This window comes from Microtus oregoni, unplaced genomic scaffold, assembly GCF_018167655.1.
Source record: "Microtus oregoni isolate MIOR12 unplaced genomic scaffold, Mior012 000031F_ref0000149, whole genome shotgun sequence".
In the NCBI taxonomy this organism is placed as follows: Eukaryota; Metazoa; Chordata; class Mammalia; order Rodentia; family Cricetidae; genus Microtus; species Microtus oregoni.
Window position 1 is genome coordinate 15,065,069 of NW_024543090.1, and position 20,544 is coordinate 15,085,612.

General features: G+C 41.6%; 1 protein-coding gene across 5 annotated transcripts in view; it reads left to right on the forward strand.

Moving 5' to 3' along the window:
- Positions 1-20,544, forward strand: part of Fmn1 (formin 1) — a 368,593-nt gene that overhangs the window by 272,936 nt on the left and 75,113 nt on the right. For 4 of the 5 annotated variants that reach the window (XM_041678896.1, XM_041678897.1, XM_041678900.1 and 1 more), the window contains one exon: positions 16,215-16,307. In XM_041678896.1, coding sequence (XP_041534830.1) covers positions 16,215-16,307 — 93 coding nt within the window. Of the gene's footprint in view, positions 1-12,291; positions 12,382-16,214; positions 16,308-20,544 lie in introns of those variants that run through there. The other variant, XM_041678898.1, reaches the window with a different exon arrangement.

A 20,544-nucleotide genomic window follows, 5' to 3' on the forward strand; every position in this document is an offset into this window, starting at 1 on the left:
CCCTTGTTTTGAAACAGGGTCTCATTCCACAGCCCAGCCTTGGCTAAAACTCACCATGTAGCCCAGGCTAGCCTTCAACTCATGATCCTTCATCCTCAGCCTCCCCAGTGTAGGGCTTATTTGTCCCGGCTCTCCTGTCCATTACTTTAAACATCCTTATTTCTCTAAACTCCTCTTACAAATAGATTTATGTTAAAACATTCATGAGTTCTTTGTGAAATGCTTTATCTTTCAAGTTATATATTTACATATTTTACAAGACCTTTTGGAACTACAATCATTAGTTCAAATGAAGGCTTCTAAAGATGGCGATTTTCATGGAGGCTCATGCTCAGATATTTTAGCAAATGGCTGGATCATTTAACACTCTATAAATCAAATCATGCCCAATCCATCTGTATTTAGGCTAGCATGGGTAGGTGATTAATGAATATTTTTCATGCTAATGCCTCACAGACCAAGGCTGCATCCATAACCACATAATCATCACAATGGAAACAGTGACTAAGCTCTGATGTCTGATAGGAGGGTCCTATGAACAGTGTAGACAATGCGTGCAAAGGATGTAGCCAGCAGCCCAGCTTCGCAAATCTTTCCAGAAGTCCTAAAGCGTGCTGGCATGTCCTCACTTAGCCTTGTCACTTCTGCTTAAATTTTTTCATGCAAAATACTCACAATCATGGGACATTAAGGTGCATTTGATCTCGAGCAGCCTCCCCCAGTGAAGTGAATCAGAATCATGGGATTCCCCTGGGGTTGGGATTCCTGGTGAGGTTATTTTTACACAGCATTCCTCTGGAGAAAGAGGCACCCACCCTCTAGAAGCCTGTGCCCCTTCTGCACTTAATCAGAACAGCCCACTGGAAGATCTTTCTGTGCAAAGTGATTTCTGTTCGGTGAAGTTTTTGTGGTTTTGGTTTTTGTTGTCTTGTTTGAAAGAGTAATGGAATGTCCTTTTCATGGAGTCCTGGTCCATAGAGGATCTCTAAGACATCTCAGGCAGTTAGGATCCCATCTGGGGTGTGTGTGTGTGTGTGTTTGCACATGTTTGCGGGTATGTGTAGAGGCCAGAGGTTGATATCACATTGTCTTCCTCAATCATTTCTCTGCCTTTTCTTGAGGCAAGGTCTCTCACTGACTCTGGAGTTTGTTGTTTCAGATAGATTAAATGGCCAGTGGCCAATAACCCGGTTTATCCCACTGTCTCTGCCCCCTAGCACTGGGGTTACAGGCTATGACCACCACATCTAGCTTTCAGATTACCACTAGCAACGTCAACTCAGGTCTTCATGCTTGCCTAACAAGTACTTTGCCCATTGGGCCATCTCCCTAGCCCTACCTATTAGACAACATGATGAAATCCATGACACGGAGGACCGTAATTTTTTTTGTTTGTTTGTTTTTAGAGTTAAGCTTTATTATAATTCAGGTTTTTTTTTTATTGAGAAAAAAAAATTTCCGCCTCCTCCCAGCCTCCCACTCCTCTCCCCCTCCCCCACTCCTCTCCCCCTCTCCCCACTCCTCTCCCCCTCCCTCTCCAGTCTGAAGAGCAGTCAGGGTTCCCTGCCCTGTGGAAAGTCCAACGTCCTCCCCCCTCCATCCTGGTCTAGGAAGGAGAACATCCAAACTGGCTAGGCTCCCACAAAGCCAGAACATGAAGTAGGATCAAAATTCAGTGCCATTGTCCTTGGCTTCTCAGCAGCCCTCATTGTCTGCCATATTCAGAGAGTCCGGTTTTATCCCATGCTTTTTCAATCACAGTCCAGCTGGCCTTGGTGAGCTCCAATAGATCAACCCCACTGTCTCCGTGGGTGGGTGCACCCCTTGTCGGAGGATCGTAATTTGGTTTACAGTTCCTCGTGGATTCCGTGGCTGTAGAACTCCCAAGACTGACTGATTGTGTTGGGGAAGTCAGGAAACAAAGTGAACAGGAAGTGGAGCTAGACATAGAACCTCAAGTTCTTCTCCCAGGGCTCCACCTCTTCCAGCAGAGCTCCACCTACTTAGTGGTACACAGCCTTCCCAAACGGCATCACCAGCTGAAGACACCAACTTAAGCACACGAGCCCATGGGAGACTTCACTTCATCTAAAAACAAACCCTCCCTGGCCTGCTGTGCTGTGGCTATTCTTTCTCTAACTGCATTTTATACTCTTATGGAGATGTAACTTCATACATACATAACTATAAGGTCAGTCTTCACCTCACCCTCCTTCTCCATCTTGGTATACTCCTCCTAACCCCTCCTTCCCAGGAAACCTTGTGGAACCTCCGGTGTCGTCCATTGTTCCAGATTCAATGGTCACTTGCCTGTCTTCATCTTCTCTGACCATTAGTAGTGCTGTATAGCGTGGTCCCTTCCCTGTCTTCATCTTCTCTGACCATTAGTAGTGCTGTATAGTGTGGTCACTTGCCTGTTTTCGTCCATTAGCAGTATTTCTTTGACCATTAGTAGGGCTGTGTAGCGCTCTGTGCTTTTTCCATCTTGTCCTCTTTTCCTCTCCAGTCACGAATTCTGCATTCCTCACTTTCTAGCTGTCACCACAACTGACCTCTTCTGCATTGTTTGCATGCCCCGGGCTGTGTCCTATACCCCGTCTCTGCCCTGGCCACTGCCCCCTCCTTGGCAACTCATCTGTTGCTGTGGCTTCAAATACCAATTTTATGTCAATGACTCCCTGGTGTGTATTTTTGTCTTGGTCATGTGTCTTCAAATGCAGGATTTTATATACAACATGGGTGTCTAGTTAACATTTCAAGCTTAACATGTCCCGAGTAATATTCTTGATTTTCCATCTCAAGTTTGTTCATAGCCCCCTATTACTTTGATTATAATCTGTAGTCAAATATCTTCACCTTGAGACCTCTCCTGACCTCTTTAAAGACATGTGTAAGCCCCCTATGCTTATGGTTCCCTCTGATGTCCTTCTCCCATTCAGGCTGGTTCTGGTGCCTTCACCAGAGATCTTTCTCTCACAGACACTTTCCTTGGAGCTAAAATCTGGGCACCAGGACAATAGTACCAAGGAGAGGAGGTCCCTGAGCTCTGTGACTTACTATATGCCCCCCCTAACCTACCTCAAATAACCCATGCCACTTCATCATGTTTCCTTTCATTCAAGGTATCCCCTCTTCCATCACTTTTCTTGACATTTTCAACCTACTTCTCAAGTTCTCTTTTCTGGATAACCTTTCCCAGTCCAGTATGCATTAAGAAGGCCCTATCCAGTGTTTCATGACACAACATTATAATGTAATGTGTTGATTTCCTAGTTTTGTTTTCGTCCTTGTTTTTGGTTTTTGTTTTACTGTCACTAGGCTACACACAGTTTGATGAAGAGGAATGTGGGCCTTGTTGGGCAGTTGTCTCCAATGTGCTGCATGGTGGCGCACAGCAGATAATTCCAACACAAGTTTTCAATAGATGAGTATTTGTCCAATATGCGATCATAGTAAGGCTAAGACATCTTGCATCTGTGACTTAAAAGCTACTCACCACAACATCCCATGTCCATAGGATGCTAAGGGCTACTAGAAAAGTGCATCGGGCTGGGCAGTGATGGCACACGCCTTTAATTCCAGCACTCAGGTGCCGGAGGCTGGCAGATTTCTGTGAGTTTTAGGATAGGCTCCAAAGCTACACAGAGAAACGCTGTCTCACCAAAAAGGGGGCAGGGGGACATTGGTGCTCGTCTTCCTCCTTATGAAGCCTCTTTGCTCTGTGCCAACTCTAAGCACATTTCCATTTCTATTCACAGCACACACCCACAGCAAGCAGTGTGAGCACGGGAGGCTTTAGTGGAGTTGTGAGGTCAGTTTCACAGAAGCCATTCTTCACCAAGTCACTTGTTCCTGTCCTTTTGCCCTTGCCTGTCTATAACCACTTCACCTTCTTAAGGTGAATCAGACTCTTCCTCTCCTGTGAAAGATAGCATCTCATTGCCTGAAGCTGGGATATCAAATAATACCTATCTAGACTTGTATTCAAGGAAGGCAGAGGACATGATTCCAAGAACTCATTGGAGAGTTTGATCCATTAGAGATGTGTAATCTATCTATATCTACACACACACACATAATAATAATAATAATAATAATAATAATAATAATAATAATAAAGGGGAATCATGGATGGGAGAGAGCAGGAGCCAGTACCTTTAGGGCCATGTGGGCTGGTTGAGTAATTAGAGACAAACTCTATGGAAGCCACTGTGGATGTAAATAGGGGCTGGTACTGTCAGATATTATACAGCTACTTGCCTCCAGTATAGGGACAAATCAGGGACAATAAATAGTGTGCTTAGGAAGAACAGTTCAGGAGGTACAAATAATACATATCAGTGAATCCAAGAGATCACCAGGATGTGAAATTATAGGCAAGACACATGATATTGGGCAGCCTGTAGATGGTCACTGAAATGTTTATTGGGATGAGATTGCATACCATGGCAAGAAAAGCAACCTTGTACAAAACCCAAAAGAATATTCACATTTAATGGCCAAATATAAGGAAGGCATCTGTAGTGCAACACTTGCTCTATACACTACACGCTACAGTATGGTTCGCAAGTCGGGCAAGGAACACAGACAGTCAAGAATACCCCTTTTATTGTGGTCCAGGGCAGCTCATATAGGGTCTCCTTGACTAATGGCCATGCCCTAAATCTCAGCTGCAAGCCCACCAGAAACCACTCCCCTGCCATCAGGAACTCCTGAGAGTCTTGTGCTCAGAGTAGCTGCAAAACAAGTTATTTGCTCCGAGCAGCTGCAAGCAGTCCTGTAGGCAGGGGGTCACAGGAAATTCAGAGTCTGGGTGTCCACAGTCCCTAACAGCCACCAGGAGGGGCCAGAAAGCTCAGGCAGCAAAGACAACAGAGAAAACTGGGAGCTACAACTCCCAGGAGGACACAAAAGAGGAAGCAGCGTGCAAGGGAGTCCTGCTGCTAGCTCCCACACTAAGCAAAGAATGGGTGACCTAGTAATTTCAGAGGACATTTTCAGTGTCTTGTTGGGGGTAAAGTTTCTTCAAGGAAAAAAAAAATGCAAGGATAAATACTGGCATTTTTTTTTTCAAGACATGGTTTCTCTGTGTAACAGTCCTGGCTGTCCTAGAACTTGCTTTGTGGTCCAGGCTGGCCTCAAACTCACCGACATCCACAGCCTCTTCCTCCACCGCTTGGCTAAGTATTAGCAGGTTTTTTTTTTTAAGATAGTTCAATTAGAAAAAGAATTTGTCAGTGATTTATTGATTAAACCACACACATCAAAAATGTCAGTTATCCAAAGAGTTTGTATGGCTGTTGTTATTGTGTAGCTATCCTTGGAAACAAAACAAACAGAATCCTGAATGATGTATTAACTAGCCGGTATTTCTGTTACTTTACTATATTAAGTAGATAAATCCTGTTTGATTTGGGTTAGTGTTTACCCAAATGTATAAAACGTTTGTATCTGTATATTTTGTTCCTTAGGGGGAAAAAAAATTGAGTCAGGGTTTCACTATTTAGTCCTGGTCATTCTGGCTGGCCTGGAACTCAATATATAGACCAGGCTGGCCTCAGACTCAGAGATCAGCCTCCAGAGTGTTGGATTAAAGCATACTTAGCCTTAGACTTTTATAGCAAGAAACTAAAAGTCAGAGATATATGAATAACTCCTCAGCCAGTAGAGTATATGGAAATCTGAGAATACATAGATGAGATGTATCTGTCACTGCCATCAGTTTGGGAGGCCGAGGCAGGACCATGTGGTATGCTCAGGACCAGCTAGACCAGTGGTTCTCGACCTGTGGGTCATGACCCCACAGGGGTCACATATCAGCTATCCTGGATATCAAATATGTACATCAAGATTCATAACAGCAGCAAATTTATAGTTCTTAACTGTATTAAAGGATCACAGCATCGGGATGGGTGAGAACCACTGCTCTAGAGTAATAAAAATTTTCTAAAAGCTCATTATGGCTACACAGCTCTGTGAAAATACTTAAATTCCTTGAATTGTACATATCAAATGGATGAATTATATTTTCTTCATCAAAATAACAAAAAGGTAGTTGTCAGATTCAAACTGAGACTAAAATGAACAGGTCTAAGAAAAATATCCTATTTGTGCTTCTTTTAGAAGGTGAATTTTAGAACCTTAGTTGCAACTATGACTTTCATCACAGTTACGGTATATGTGAGCCAGAACTAGCCTGCAGATCAGAAGTGGGAAACAAGCTTGTGATATTCAAATACTTGAAAAATCAAACTTGATAGTCTACCTTCAAAAGATAGCAAAAACTGCTAACAAAATTCTACTAAAAATAACTGTAACTTGACAGGAGAACCACAAGCAATACAAATAAATTAGAAGTTTGTTAGCATTTAAAAAGTTAAAACACAAATAGCAGAGATGGCTCAGTGGTTACAAGCTCTACTGTACTTATGCAGAACCTGGGTTCAGGTTCCAGCACCCACATGGGGGCTCACAACCATCTACAACTTGAGTTCTGGAGGATCTGATGATCTCTTCTGGCCTCTGTAGGCTCCTGCATGTACACAGTGCACACAAACTCATGCAAGTACACATACATGCACATGCAAATTTCAAAAAATTAATAACGGGCTGGCTATAATGGCATGAACCCCAGTGGTCCAGTGCTCAGGAGAGGCAACGGCTGATTGTATAATGAGTTCAAGGCCAGCCTAGGTTCCATTCTGACACTGTCTCTCAAAACACCCAAACTACCTCCCTCATCTCGCAAACAACAGTAACAACAATCCCAAATAACCAAACCAAACACCATCAACAAAAGACTAAAATATGAGTTTTAAAACATTATTGCAAAATACAAATATATATACATGATATACTTTGACCGCTGTACTTTGCAAAAGAATACTCTTAAAACCTTCTTTCTTTTATTTTTGAGAAAAGATCCACTGCCTAGATCAATGGTTCCCAACCTTCCTAATGCTATGACCCTTTAATACATTCCTCATGTTGTGATGACCCCAAACCATAAAATTATTTCATTGCTGCTTCATAATTATAATTTTGCTACTGTTCTGATGTAAATATTTGATATGCAGGATATCTAATATGTGACCCTTTGGGTCTCAATCTACAGGTTGAGAAACACTACTCTAGAAAACCATACTGCAAATTTTAGTCAGCACCCCCCATACATATCCCTTCCTCTTTTAGCCCTAGGCAACCTTAATCTATACTGTCTTTTTGATTCTGTTTGTTTCAAATACTTCAAATAGAATCATATAGTACATAGTATTTTATGATTGGCTTCTTTAACTCAATATCATGTTTTCAAAGGTTTATGTTGCAATATGTATAAACATGTCATTATTTTTTGTGTTCAAATAATATCTCGTTATGAATATAAATGCATTTTATTTATTCATTTATCCATTAGTAGACAGTTGGGTTATTTCTACTTTATGGAATGTGCTAAAGCTGTCGATGCAATGTAATGTTCTATTTAACCTTGGAGAAAGAGGTACTATATGTTGTGTACTGGTATAAAGAAGTACATACATCTAACAGTCTGTGTAATGATATCTATAGTATTTGGAGGTAAGCAATATCCTGATCCAGTGTGCATGTTTCTAAGCCCTGTGTTTTATTTACTAGTATACAGTTGCCCACTCGCATTTTTTTCCGTTTATTTATTTATTAAAGATTTCTGTCTCTTCCCCACCACCTCCTCCCATTTCCCTCCCCCTCCCCCAATCAAGTTCCCCTCCCTTGTCAGCCCATAGAGCTATCAGGGTTCCCTGCCCAGTGGGAAGTCCAAGGACCACCCACCTCCATCCAGGTCTAGTAAGGTGAGCATCCAAACTGCCTAGGCTCCCACAAAGCCAGTACGTGCAGTAGGATCAAAACCCACTGCCATTGTTCTTGAGTTCTCAGTAGTCCTCATTGTCCGCTATGTTCAGCGAGTCCGGTTTTATCCCAGGTTTTTTTTTAACAACTTTAGGAACAAATATTTACTTTTGCATTGATAGTATTTGGTAGAAATAATTTGCTCGTACCAGCTGAATCCCCAAGCCACAGCTAAAGAAACATCTTTGGTTGCATATAGATTGTTCACAACTTGGTCATTGGTGTACAGCTGTCTAAATTGAACCTGAAAATGTGGCCTTTGGCGGGCTTCTTGACCCCCCCCCCCCCATTGACAAAGCGGTGTTCTTCAAATCTGTATTGTATGTATTTCTCTTAGAATAGAATTTCCCTTTATTCCTCCCACCCATCTCTGACCTAAGATTTCTGTTAACATCACTACTACCCATTACCACACTATGCTGTTAAATGTTGATAATGTGATTATGAAAACTCATGCACAAGAAATACATGCTTTATTTTAAGAGTGCATCATTTGGCTTTCATTTAAATCATGTTGAAATCTCTCTTTACATTGCCTTTTCTATATAGCCTTTAAAGGTATAATATATGCACATTATATATGTATATATACATATTTACATATTTGCATGTTAGGGATGTAGCTTAGTGCTAGACCTTTTCTCCAGTATTTTAAGGCCCTGAGTTCCATCTCTAGCACTGTATAAGAAGAGAAAGAAGAGCGGGAGGGAAGGAGAGAGGGAGGGATGACAGAGTAGGGAAGGACATATAGAAAAAGACATAAGGAAGATATGGAAGACCCACAAAGCAGGACCATCTCATCAATGCTAGCCTTTAACAAGCACATGAAAATTTTTTAATAGTTTATTAATTTAAAATCTGCATTTGACTTTATGTAGAAGTCTCTGTGTTGCTGCTTTCAAAGTAAGATATACTATTTTTGTTTTAGCATCTTATTATATTGGGAATACTGTAGCTAATAGTTTAGGTCAAAGATAGTCATTATAAAGTATGTAGGTTAAACTATTATTCAGATTTGATTTCTAAATATACCTGCACATAAAGTTTATTTTAACCAAAGTTTATTTTGGGAACTAAAACTAAAAAAAAAATTTGTCACTCTTAAGAAAATCCACATATACATATATTACTTGACTGTGAAAAGCACTGGTGAGAATATTGTGCTTCCTGTAGCTAAAATGATGAGGGTAAAGGTGTGTCTCAGGAAAAAAGTGGTGGTACATTTGCATGCAGTTCTAATTACTAGGAACATCCATCACTACGTGCTATACAAGAAGCACTCGTGGTGCACGCCCTACAGTGTTTGAGGGAAGGAGACTGGCTCTGTCACTAACATCTCCCCCGTATCTGGTCCAGACTCACACACATCATAGGAGCTTAGCAGACATTTATCAAGTTGATGTATTTATTCAATGAATTCCTTTGTAATTAAATTCTTCACAAAGCATCCTAGGTTCTTAACAGCCTGGATCCATTTCTCTCTCACCTAAACCCCATTGATACAACACAAAAATGTCTTATAAGCAAACAATTTTATATGTTGCTATGACAATCCTTAATGTTGGCCCTTCAAGCATGGAGCATGTGGAAAAGACAGATCTTATAAAACTTAAGAATGAGTAGAACCAACACAGAACCATGGAACCATGAAGGTTCCTAGTTGGGAATTAAGTAAGCAGAGAGGAAACAATTCCAAACTGGAAAAGCATACATCCTAAGTAAATATATTCTGACTTTGCCACCTCCTGAATACAATTCCCAGTAACACACATGCACACGCATGCGGGCACACACACACACACACATATACACACACACAATGCATTCTGACTAACTGAGTCTAGATAGCAGCCTCAAAGCAATTAATAGTAATTTCCCATGTACTTTGAAACAAAATACATATGATTTTGACCAATTGTATCAGAGTTGCTTCTATGGCCTTCTAACCTACTTTTGCTTTTTAACATGCCTCAAGGAGCTTCATTTTTAGAGATCAGAAGTCAAAAATAGAAAGCCACCAATCTGACCTTAGAAGTTTGACATTTGAAATCCTGAAACATTCAAGAACATATTTTTTTTTTCACTGCAAGAAGTCACAAGTCCCCAGCCTTTAAATGGAAGTCCGATTTTAGTAGTTCTCTACGATTCCATCGTGTATCAGTTTACACTTCCCCCGTACAGTGACCACTTATTAGTAGTCAACTTTAAAAACTTATGTTTTTTATAGTTGAAAGTTTTACAGAAAGGAAAAAAAAGAAGACAGACTTGGTTGGTTTTAATGTTGGAGGTCCTGGCAGAGACTGTGTTTAAGGCAACTTTGGTGGTCTGGCAAGACTGTGTAGTCGTCTTCGGGTTGGACAATGAGTGGCATTTACGGATTTGTCCATGACCTCGCCTCTTTGTGCGTCTCCAGTCTCCAGTGTCATCATTAATTAGTCTTAGGTCTCCCGTTTGTCTGTTAGAAAGAGTCTTGGGTAAGCCAAGTTAATAAATTGGAGTATGTGAGCTGCTGGCCACCGGAACATGCAGCTGTGCAGGGGCAGTTGGAGGGCAGCCTTCCCCTTTGATCCTGTGGAGAAGTTTAATTCTAGCAGGTCGCACGGGAGCCCCAGCCTGTGTGGGGGTGCAGAGATGTCCTCCCAGCAGACCCATGGGACCGCTGTCATTTGTACTGCTTTTATTTTCTGATTTCAAAACCAGGAGGCTCAAAGAAGTGGGGAATGATTTTGTAAGCCAGCTCACCTTTTTTGTGTTTTTGGTTTTGTTTGTTTTTGGTGTGTGTATGGGGGAGGAGGGGATTTGTTGGAATTCTTCAGTGAATTCTCACAATAGGTGGTAGGATCTCAGCAAGGGAATGAGAGGCATTATCCCCCCCCCTTTTAATCTATTTTAAAACAATCTTTTCTCATTTTACATACCAATCCCAGTTTTCACTCTCTCCTCCTTTCCTGCTCTTCCCTCCTTCCTCTCATCCACTTCTCAGGAGAGTAAGGCTCCCCATGGGGAGTCAGCAAAGTCTGACACATCTCTTTGAGGTAGGACCAAGGCCCTTCCCCCTATATCTAGGCTGAGCAAGGTATCCCTCAAAAGAGATTGAACTTCAAAAAGCCAGTTCAAGCAGCAGGGATAAGTCCTGGTCCCACTGCCAGTGACCCCACAGACTGCCCCAGTTACACAACTGTCAGTCACATTCAGAGGACCTAGTTAGGTCCTATGCAGGTTCTCTAGCTGTCAGTCCAGAGTCAGCGAGCTCCCACTTGCTCAGGTCAGCTGTTTCAGTGGGTTTCCCCATCATGGTCTTGACCCCTTTGCTCATATTATCACCCCTCCCTCTCTTTGTGCTCGGCCCAGTACTTAGCTGTGGATCTCTGCATCTGTTTCCGTCAGTTACTGGATGAAGATTCTATGATGAGAATTAGTGTAGTCATCAATCTGATTATAGGGTAAGGTCAGTTCAGGTGTCCTCTCCACTATTGCTTAGGGTCTTAGCTGGGGTCATCCTTGTGGATTCCCAAAAATTTCCCTAGTGCCAGGTTTCTTGCTAGCCCCTTAATGGCTCCCTCAATAAAGATAGCTCTTTCCTTTCTCTCCCTCTCTGTCCTCCCCCATACTGGTCGTTCCTTTCCCTCATGTTCTCTTCCCCATTCCCTTCCTTCTCTCTCTACCTTCCCTTCTGCCCTCTCCGTACTCCCAATTTTCTCAGGAGATCTTATCTATTTCCCCTTCCAAGGGGATTCCTGTGTGTCTCTCTTAGTGTTCTCCTTGTTACCTAGCTTCTCTTGGGTTTTGGACTGTAACCAGCCTAATTCCATCTTCTAAACAGGAGATCTCTGCTGTGTGATACCTCTGTAAACTGAGCACTCAGCTTTGTCAGCATTTAGTCCTCAGCCATCCACTGTAATCTCCCCACTGTGAAATGTTTCCTGACCAAGTTTACTAGATTATCATAATAACAAATAATATTGTTCAAAGTTGCTTGATGTGGGAGTCCCCTCTGTGCTGTGATTAGCATTAATGAATAAAGACATTGTCGTGGCCTGTTGATAGGGCAGAACTTGGGTAGGCAGGGAAAACTGGATGGAATGGTGGGAGGAAGAAGGCAGAGTCAGGGAGATGCCATGGATCTACCGCCAGAGTAAGACATGCAGAAACTTTGCCGGTAAGCCATTGCCACGTGGTGATACACAGATTAATGGAGATGGGTTAAATTAAGATGTAAGAGTTAGCCAATAAGCAACTAGAGCTAATGGGCCAAGCAGTGGTTTGATTAGTATAGTTCTTGTGTGATTATTTCGGGTCTAAGCTAGCCAGGTGGCTGGGACAAACAAGCTGGCCCTTCTCCTACAGTTGCTTGCTAATGCTACACATTCTACAGACGACTTTTATGCATTATCTCTTGTCATGCAGAAAGAAAGGTGCCACAGCACACCTGAGTCCAGGGAAGCCTTGGTCCGAGCTCATGCTTTTTACAGTTCTGTGACATGGCTCATAAAATTTGAACCGTTTTATGGACATTCCATCTGTTACTGCTTCCAGGACAAAAGAAGAGCTGCAATAACCCATCTTTTCAATTCAAGAAAAGTAGAAGTCATGCTTCGATGACCATGGATACCAGCGCTTCCTTAAGCTACACTTTGATGTGAAGTGACCTTCAAGGAATCAACCTCATGCTTTCAGTTATATCTCGTTTTCTAAATTGATAACATGACTTACTATTTGTGCTCATAAAAGCAGTTCTAAAAATTGTTACTGGAATTTTAATGTCAGTGAGGGATTTTTGAATTTCAAGAGCTAGTGATTTATACTTCAGGTTTTCTCAGAGTCATAATTGCATATCAGGAGAAAAGTATGCCTCTCTGAACATTCATTGTCAAATGATGGTTTAAAACAGAGCTCATTCAAAGTTTTTTTGACCAATTGCCTGTGCACTGATCTCCTCTAGAAATGCATAGTCAATATGATCATCTTTGCTACCTTGCTTATGCCTCCTGGGGTGAGGTGATGGGTGGTGCTAAGATCATGAAAATTCACTAAGCCAGGGACTGGGGAAGTGACACAGCCAGAGAAATGCTTGCCAGATACATATGAGGACCTAAGCTCAGGTCACGAGCACCCATGTAAAAGTCTGGCGTGACAGTACTGGGTCTGTAGTCCCTGTGCTTGGAAAAACAGGGACAGGTTGGGATGGGTTGGGGGTTGAGAGCTGGCTGGCCTGCTTTTGATTCAGTGAGAGACCCTGTCTCGAAAAATAAGACAGAGAGTGAAAAGAAGATATCAGTGTCATTCTCTGGCCTCAATATGCATGCACATACACATAAACACACATATTGAGCATGTACACACACATTGAAAATACACACACAAATGAGTGTTTTTTTTTAAATATACTAATCCCTTTTAGGTGGACTTGGAATCACCCATTATGGCTTTGTCACCCCTCATCCCTACCCTGAGTCCATAATCCAGATCTGTTTATTCTGCCTTTAAAGTGTGTCTCAGTTCTGTCTACAACTGCCTCTCCCTTTTTCTCTGTCCTCTGACATAGCTCAAGCTCAGAGCATTTCTGTTTCACTGTTTCAGAAAGATAAGTTATATCAGGAAGGATGTTTACCGTTGTCCAAATTATTTATACTTGGAAAACTGGGAGAAATTTGATAATAGTGGAGAATTTATAGAGTATTTTTAGAAAGAAGATCAAAAACACTATCAAAGAAAGCTAAAAATGTTCAAATATTTATGTTTTTGTTTGCTTTTAAATCCTACGTGTTTATTTGTTCTGTGGATACATGCATGTTTATTTGTGTGTGAGCTCGTGAAGAAGACAAAGTACAACTTTTAGGGTTGATTCTCCCTTTCAACCACGTGAGCTCAGGTATCAAACTCAGGGCAACAGGCTTGGTGGCAAGTGCCACTAAGCCATCTCACTGGTCCCAGAAGCAAATATTTTGAAATGGTTTGGCTGATTTTAAGGAAACTGCTATCCATTTATTTGTTCCAAAATAAGATTTTTATTTTTTCACCTTGGTGAACTATAAGAAAAAAGAATTTAGTTAAAGTCTGAAGACTAATGGGCAGGTTTCCCAGCCAGCCCTGACAGTTGTCTGAATAGCAGTAGATAGTCTATTTAAGCTCTAGCCAGAAGTCTTTGAAAGCAGCCATGATGGTAGAAGCCCAAATAAGGGTGCTCCTGTACTGTGATCTAGTAACCCTCCTGTACTGTGATCTAGTAACCCTCCTGTACTGTGACCTAGTAACCCTGCCCTACAATGAAGGCCTGGAACCCTGAGGATGCGCTTAGAAAACCACACAAGATGGCTTCGAATCATGCTCCCTCCCCAAGCATATCTCCTAGTCTTTCCGCATAGTTGAAGAGTCTAGAAATCTGGTTGCCACTACTGCAAGTGGAAAGTGTGAAGCCAGGTGTGCTAACTCCCTCCTGCAACATGAGCTCTTTAGAGACTCAACAGGAGTTCAAGGCAAGACGGTCCCAGACAGAAGAAGTGTCAGGTGACTCTTTGCAGAGGATAGCGAGTCATTTTGCTTGTAAAAACACCAAATGGTTGCTTAGAATGTTCCTGATGTAGATAAAGGTCCTTCCCAATGGCTTACATTCAGAATGTCTTGCCTTCTTGTTTATAGATTCTTCCAAGATATAAAGTATACATTTGTCTACACACGCGCCCCTGAAGACAGGGTTTCATATGGTGCCAGGCCAGGCTGGCACATTCTGTGTACACACAAGCTCCACCTACCTCTGCCTCCCAAGCTCTCGGATTGCAGGTGTACACCACACATCTAGGTGTTTCTCATTTTATTTTAACTAGGCAGCATAATCTGCTTAGGATAAAAATCCAAGGTTTAATTTGGTGTCTTAGACAAGGGTCTATTAGTAATTTCCAGCCATGACCAATACTTGAAGCCTATGGCCAAAAACATATAAAAAATGTTAGGGTGAAAGCTTCACCCGAGCCCCTGACATTCATATATCCAAAGAGTCTAGAATGTTCAGCTCCACTTCAAGCCCCCTCCCCCATCTCTCTCACTAAATAATGTCCCCCCCCTCTAGAGATGCACAAGACCACTCCCACGGGGTATTGAAACTGCCCCTCCCCAGAAAATAGACTTGGGTTTTTTTTCCAGTCTTCCTTTCCCATCTCCTCTCTGTGGGGGCTGCAAAATCATCCGGGAACATTGTAGCCATTAAACCTGAGATTTTTCTAATCCCATTGATTTGGTCTGATTTGAATTGTGTCGGCAGAGAGACTTTTCAGGATACAGAAGCTTTTCAGAAAACACATCTTTTGCCTGAGCTAACCACTCCTAGAGACAGTGAACTCTTGATTCTGATGATTTATATGTAATGAAATCAGAACATTTTGGTTCAAGGCATCCTGATTATCAAAACAATAATTTGTCATAAATTCTAGGTGTCTTGTCTGAAGCAAACCAAGGGATATTATTCATGTGTCAGTAAAGTGTTAGGTGAGTGGTGTGAGGGTGTCCCATTGCTTTCTGAGAATAGTATTATCACCCTGAACTCAGGTCCCTCCCTCCTTTTCCTCATTGGTCAAACAAATCAATCTTACATGTCACCTGTTCCTTATATTTATCTATTTCTCCTGCAAAGCCTCCATGTAGGTTTATTTCTATATTTTGTATTCTGTTTATTTTAAAGTTTTGCAATGTCCCACATCTGTGGGTCACTAGGCAAGTTTGACTATTAATGATTTTCTACTCTGAGCTCGTAGTTTGGGTGAGGATAGATGAGCTAGTGTGTGCCAGTCGAGGTCCAGTGTTCTCTGTCCTGTTCTCTATGGCAGGACTTAGGCCGACTCTCAGCACTTTCATCTTGACAATGACCTTTGTTTGTTCTGAGATGCATGAGGATCATGCAGTACTTCCTAACCTGGACTGGAGTGTCCATGAACATGAGGATTCTTTAACTTGATGATTCTGGAGAGTTTGGAATTGTGGGAACTTCAGCAAGATCCTTTTCGGTTTATGAATCTGCAGAAGGCCAGGGGCCTTTCTTCCCTGGGATCAGTCCTTAGGTACCTTCTCCGCTCTATTTTGAGGGGGAAAAAAAAAGCAGAATATTTTACCTGACACAACTTATAGATCTTTTTTATGAATGGCTAAAAGAAAAATTAAATGTTACACATATCCCTGTTCTGAAATAGAGGTACAGAATGTGCTACTTTTTCCCATAGAGTTTGGTTAGACTGTGATTGATACGGAATCTGTACAATTGATAACATAACACTGGGCCCAAACAGGATCTCAGCAAGTAATTATTCCTGATTTAGTCTGTTCTATACTTCTCTTTGCAGCAAGTGAGCAACAGATGAAGTTGGTGTGCAAGGAGTCCCCGAAGGAGTATCTGCAGCCTTTCAAGGACAAGCTGGAGGACTTCTTCCAGAAAGGTAGGAGGCTTTCTCAGCTGCACATCAAGGACACTCAAGAGCCTTCTTGACAGCACTCTCTCTGAGGCTCCCATTGCCACTTAATCCCTGATGGCCACAGAGAGCACCCCTGGCCCATGGTCCATCTTCCCGTGGTGGCTCCATCCTCCATGTAGATGGGTTTGCCCTGTATCTTTGTATCACCTTCTGAGACCATTTCACACATTTCTCATTGTCATTCCTGCTTTTGAAATATTTTGAAGGCAAACTTCTCTGTCACCTCTAGAGCACAGGTGTCCTTGCTCCTTGTTAGCTGATCACAGTGTGGATGTGCAAGGCTTACACACAGGTGACCTGGGTCCACGTTAAGTGATCACAGTGTGGATGAACAAGCCTTACGTAGCCCCGCAGCTCACTCCGATTTGTGGTCAGCCCTGAGAAGTCAGCAAGGAATATATTCCTGGTCTCATGAGGGTGGAAACTTGGAAACATGAAATTTGTTGTTCGTTGTATTATATTTTCCATTCCTTTACAGAGAGGTAAACTGGGGCCCCATGAATGTCATCATCCCACTAACCAGCACCCATTGGCTCTTTGGCATACCCAGGAGATGCAACACTTACTTAGAAACCTTTGCCTGTTCTGTGCCTTCCTCCATATTTTTGTATTTATTTTATTTATTTATTATGTATACAATATTCTGTCTGTGTGTATGTCTGCAGGCCAGAAGAGGGCACCGGACCTCTTTACAGATGGTTGTGAGCCACCATGTGGTTGCTGGGAATTGAACTCAGGACCTTTGGAAGAGCAGGCAATGCTCTTAACCACTGAGCCATCTCTCCAGCTCCTTCCTCCATATTTTTGGTAGAACTGGAAAGCTTTTACTGATCGCAATTAGTGAACAGGAAAATACAATGCTTTTACGTATTTCCTATTTTAATTTCCTGAATTCAGTTTAAGGTTTGAAAGAAAAATAAGTATGGAGTTTTTGGAGTGAGCTTTCTTCTTTACTAGAAAGCCAGAGGAAATGCATGCGGGAACTGTTGGGTAAATTTCAACATGCTGTTTCTATTACTGAATAAGGCCACATGATACCACACCATCAACAAAAGGCTGCTAAGTTGGGTCAATTGACGAAGTATGGCCAAACCACCTTGGAAATTAGCAGAGAAATTCCCAGTCCATGAGTCACAGGAACCCCCGTCCCGGCTGCTCTCTCTGTGCAGAGATCACTGCTCTTTCCTCTGTGGCAAAGCCTTGTTTTCGTGAAGGCAGAAGGCAGAGTTGGTCTTGCTGATCCTCATGTTTGTTGCGAGTAGTGTATCAGGCTGGTTACCACCTTGAGAGCAAAGGTTGAGATATTTTGTTCTGTGTGCATGTGACTAGGTAGGTTTTTTATGAGAGTCATCAAGGTAAATGTGTTGCTTTGTGGTTATTATTATGTGTAGATGCTCCCATAGCCAGAAGATACTTCCATTTGCTGTGCTTAATTCATAAGACTCTTTCTTTTCACATATGTAAAATGAACTTGAAATGAGGTACCTATGGCTTAAATTCTATTCTTTAAAAAAATTCCTATTATTCTATATCTGGAAAATTCTAACATGTATATATTGGAATATTTTTCTGCCTGTATATCTTAATGGCCTTAAAATCTTTTTTTTATACATAGAGAATTCTAATAATTTAATGAAAAGAGGTAGATATGAATAGATTAGAACCTTGAAAACTTCATGCTTTGGAAATTTACTGCATTTCCTCAGCTCAAAAAAGCAAGTCCTAAAGTAGTACTTGAGAATTTCAAAAAATTAGAGTATTTTGATCATATTAGTCCTCCTCCCAACTTCACCCAGATCCATCCTCTATATCCTCACTTTCCTACTTATTTAACTTTTATATTTTCTTCCTTTTTAAAAGATCCGTTGGATCCAGTTTGTGTTGGTTAACTACACACAGGAATGGGGCCTGCCCTACTAGGTCACATCCATCATTAAAGAAAACTGACTCTTTCTTTCCCGGTAGCCATCAAATGCCAATAGCCCCTCGGCTTTCAATTGGATTTCATGCCCACCAACAGGTTCTGAAGGTAACTAAGAGTATTTGCAGTAGCCTCTAATTCTTGTGGGTCTATGGAACCCCATTGGCCTACAACTTCAGAAGATGTAACCCACTATTCTAAGTCTTAATACCCAAAACAAGTTCTAGATCAACCAACGAGAAATGGAACAGTTCTCACCCTCCAGATAGTGCCATTGTGGATTTCAAATAATAGATTGCCGTTGTCAACTTTAGTTCACTTTTTAATGACTATTCAAAGATATGTGTTCAGAATCTGCTATATGTGAGATACTGATCATTCTAACTAAAGTGATTTCTAGTCTTACATCTGTACCAAGGACTTTCTTATTAGACCAAGATGGGCTATAGCCAGCCCCCTTTTAGGGAAGGTGAAAAGGATACCAGGAATTGTCTCAAATCATGTTTTAAAAGAAATTATCCAAAACAAGACACAAAAATGAATTTGGAGGGAATATTATGTTCTGTTTTTTTCAAACTTAAGAATATTGTGGGAATTTTAAATGCTCCCAGCATGATGGGGTACAATGCTTACTGTAGAAGTAATGCATTGTTATTACCTTTTTATTTAGCTGAGTTTATGAAAACAGCTTGGACTTGCACTGTCTGATACAGCAGACATCGGCCATGTGTTGCAACTCCAATATGACTAAATCGGGGAAAATCCTTTCTTTCTGCTTTCTTAATATGCATTGCATTGTAAAGTGATTGTATCTTCATTTATTGGGTAACATAAGTGAAATATAGCCTTAGCATTAATCTTTTTATTCCTCTTTTCATTTGTAACTATCAGACAACCTGAAATTCTGTGGGTGGCCTTCTTTCCCACGCCCTTCCGGTTACCCCTCTGCCTTCTCGGCAACATTGTCACAGTGTAGAGGTTCACAGACTCACCCTGCACCCTCGTCAGTTCTATGTCTGACTGCCAGCTCAGGCTGCTCAGGTGACAGTGGGACACAGTACACATGAGGCCATGCTTTTGTCGCCCTGCAGTATATAACTGAGACCTATATGATGCACAATGCTTGCCTAAATAATGGTTTAGAAGCTATAGCTTTGCTCGCTTGCTAGACACACAAATGAAATATCTCTTTATTATGGGGACTAGAGGGTAGTTTCTTTTTAAGAAAAGAAAAAAAAAGATTTCTTTATTTGTTTTTAGTTTTACTTGGCTCCATTGTCCATGGGTTGTGTTTAGGCAGTATGTCATGATGGAAACACAGGAAGAAGACAGTACTACTTTTTTTGTTCAGTTTGTTGTTGTTGTTGTTGTTGTTGTTGTTGGTTTTGGGTTTTGGTGTTTGTTTGATTGTTTCAAAACAGGGTTTCTCTGTAATAGCTCTGGCTGTCCTGGACGGCCTTGAACTTGAGATCCACCTGCTTCTGTTTCCTGAATGCTGGGATAAAAGGTGTGCACCACTGCTGCTGGATACTTTTAAAAAAAAGCTGTTTCTCTATTTAATAGAAAATATACAATTCTTTGCCCACCACAAACATGCATTATTGACCTTGGACAATCATATTTTATGGCAATTTAGAATAACACTTATCTGATTTCACATTCTCATGAGTAGCTACTATTACCTGTGCTTCTAAGGGAAAGATAGCTGCTAACCAAGATGGGATGTGTAGCTCATAAGATATACCTCGATATCAAAAAGGTTGAAACGTGAAATCTCCATCAGTCTTGGAGTTGGTAGAAGACTGGGCATTTGGATCAGAGAGGAGGAAATCCCAATACTCCAGGCAGAGCTGGGGAGGAGATTTAAGAAAGGAAATACTTTTTGGTAAGGCTTTTCCAGAGGTGTTACTGCTGGCAGAAGCTACAATCTCAAACACTCACCAAGCGTCCTATGGTCGGCATCCTATGAGAAATAGTTCCTCCTTTTCATGGTGTCCCCTGGTGGCCCTCTAGTGATGAGCACTGCTCTTCAGAAGAATTCCACTTGGGCAGAAAGAACACTGCTACTCTCATAACAATCTAAGATGTGATGTGTTCAGGGAAGGGCTGAGACTGGGTGTGACCAGATCTTTGAGTTTATGTGAAGATATAGAGAACTGTAAGGAGGAGAGACTCACCCTAGGACTAGAAGACCCTGGGATTCATATTATACCCAACAGACAATAGTGAAAAATATTATGGACAGGAATGGCGAATGCATGCTGGGCTGTGACCTCGTTA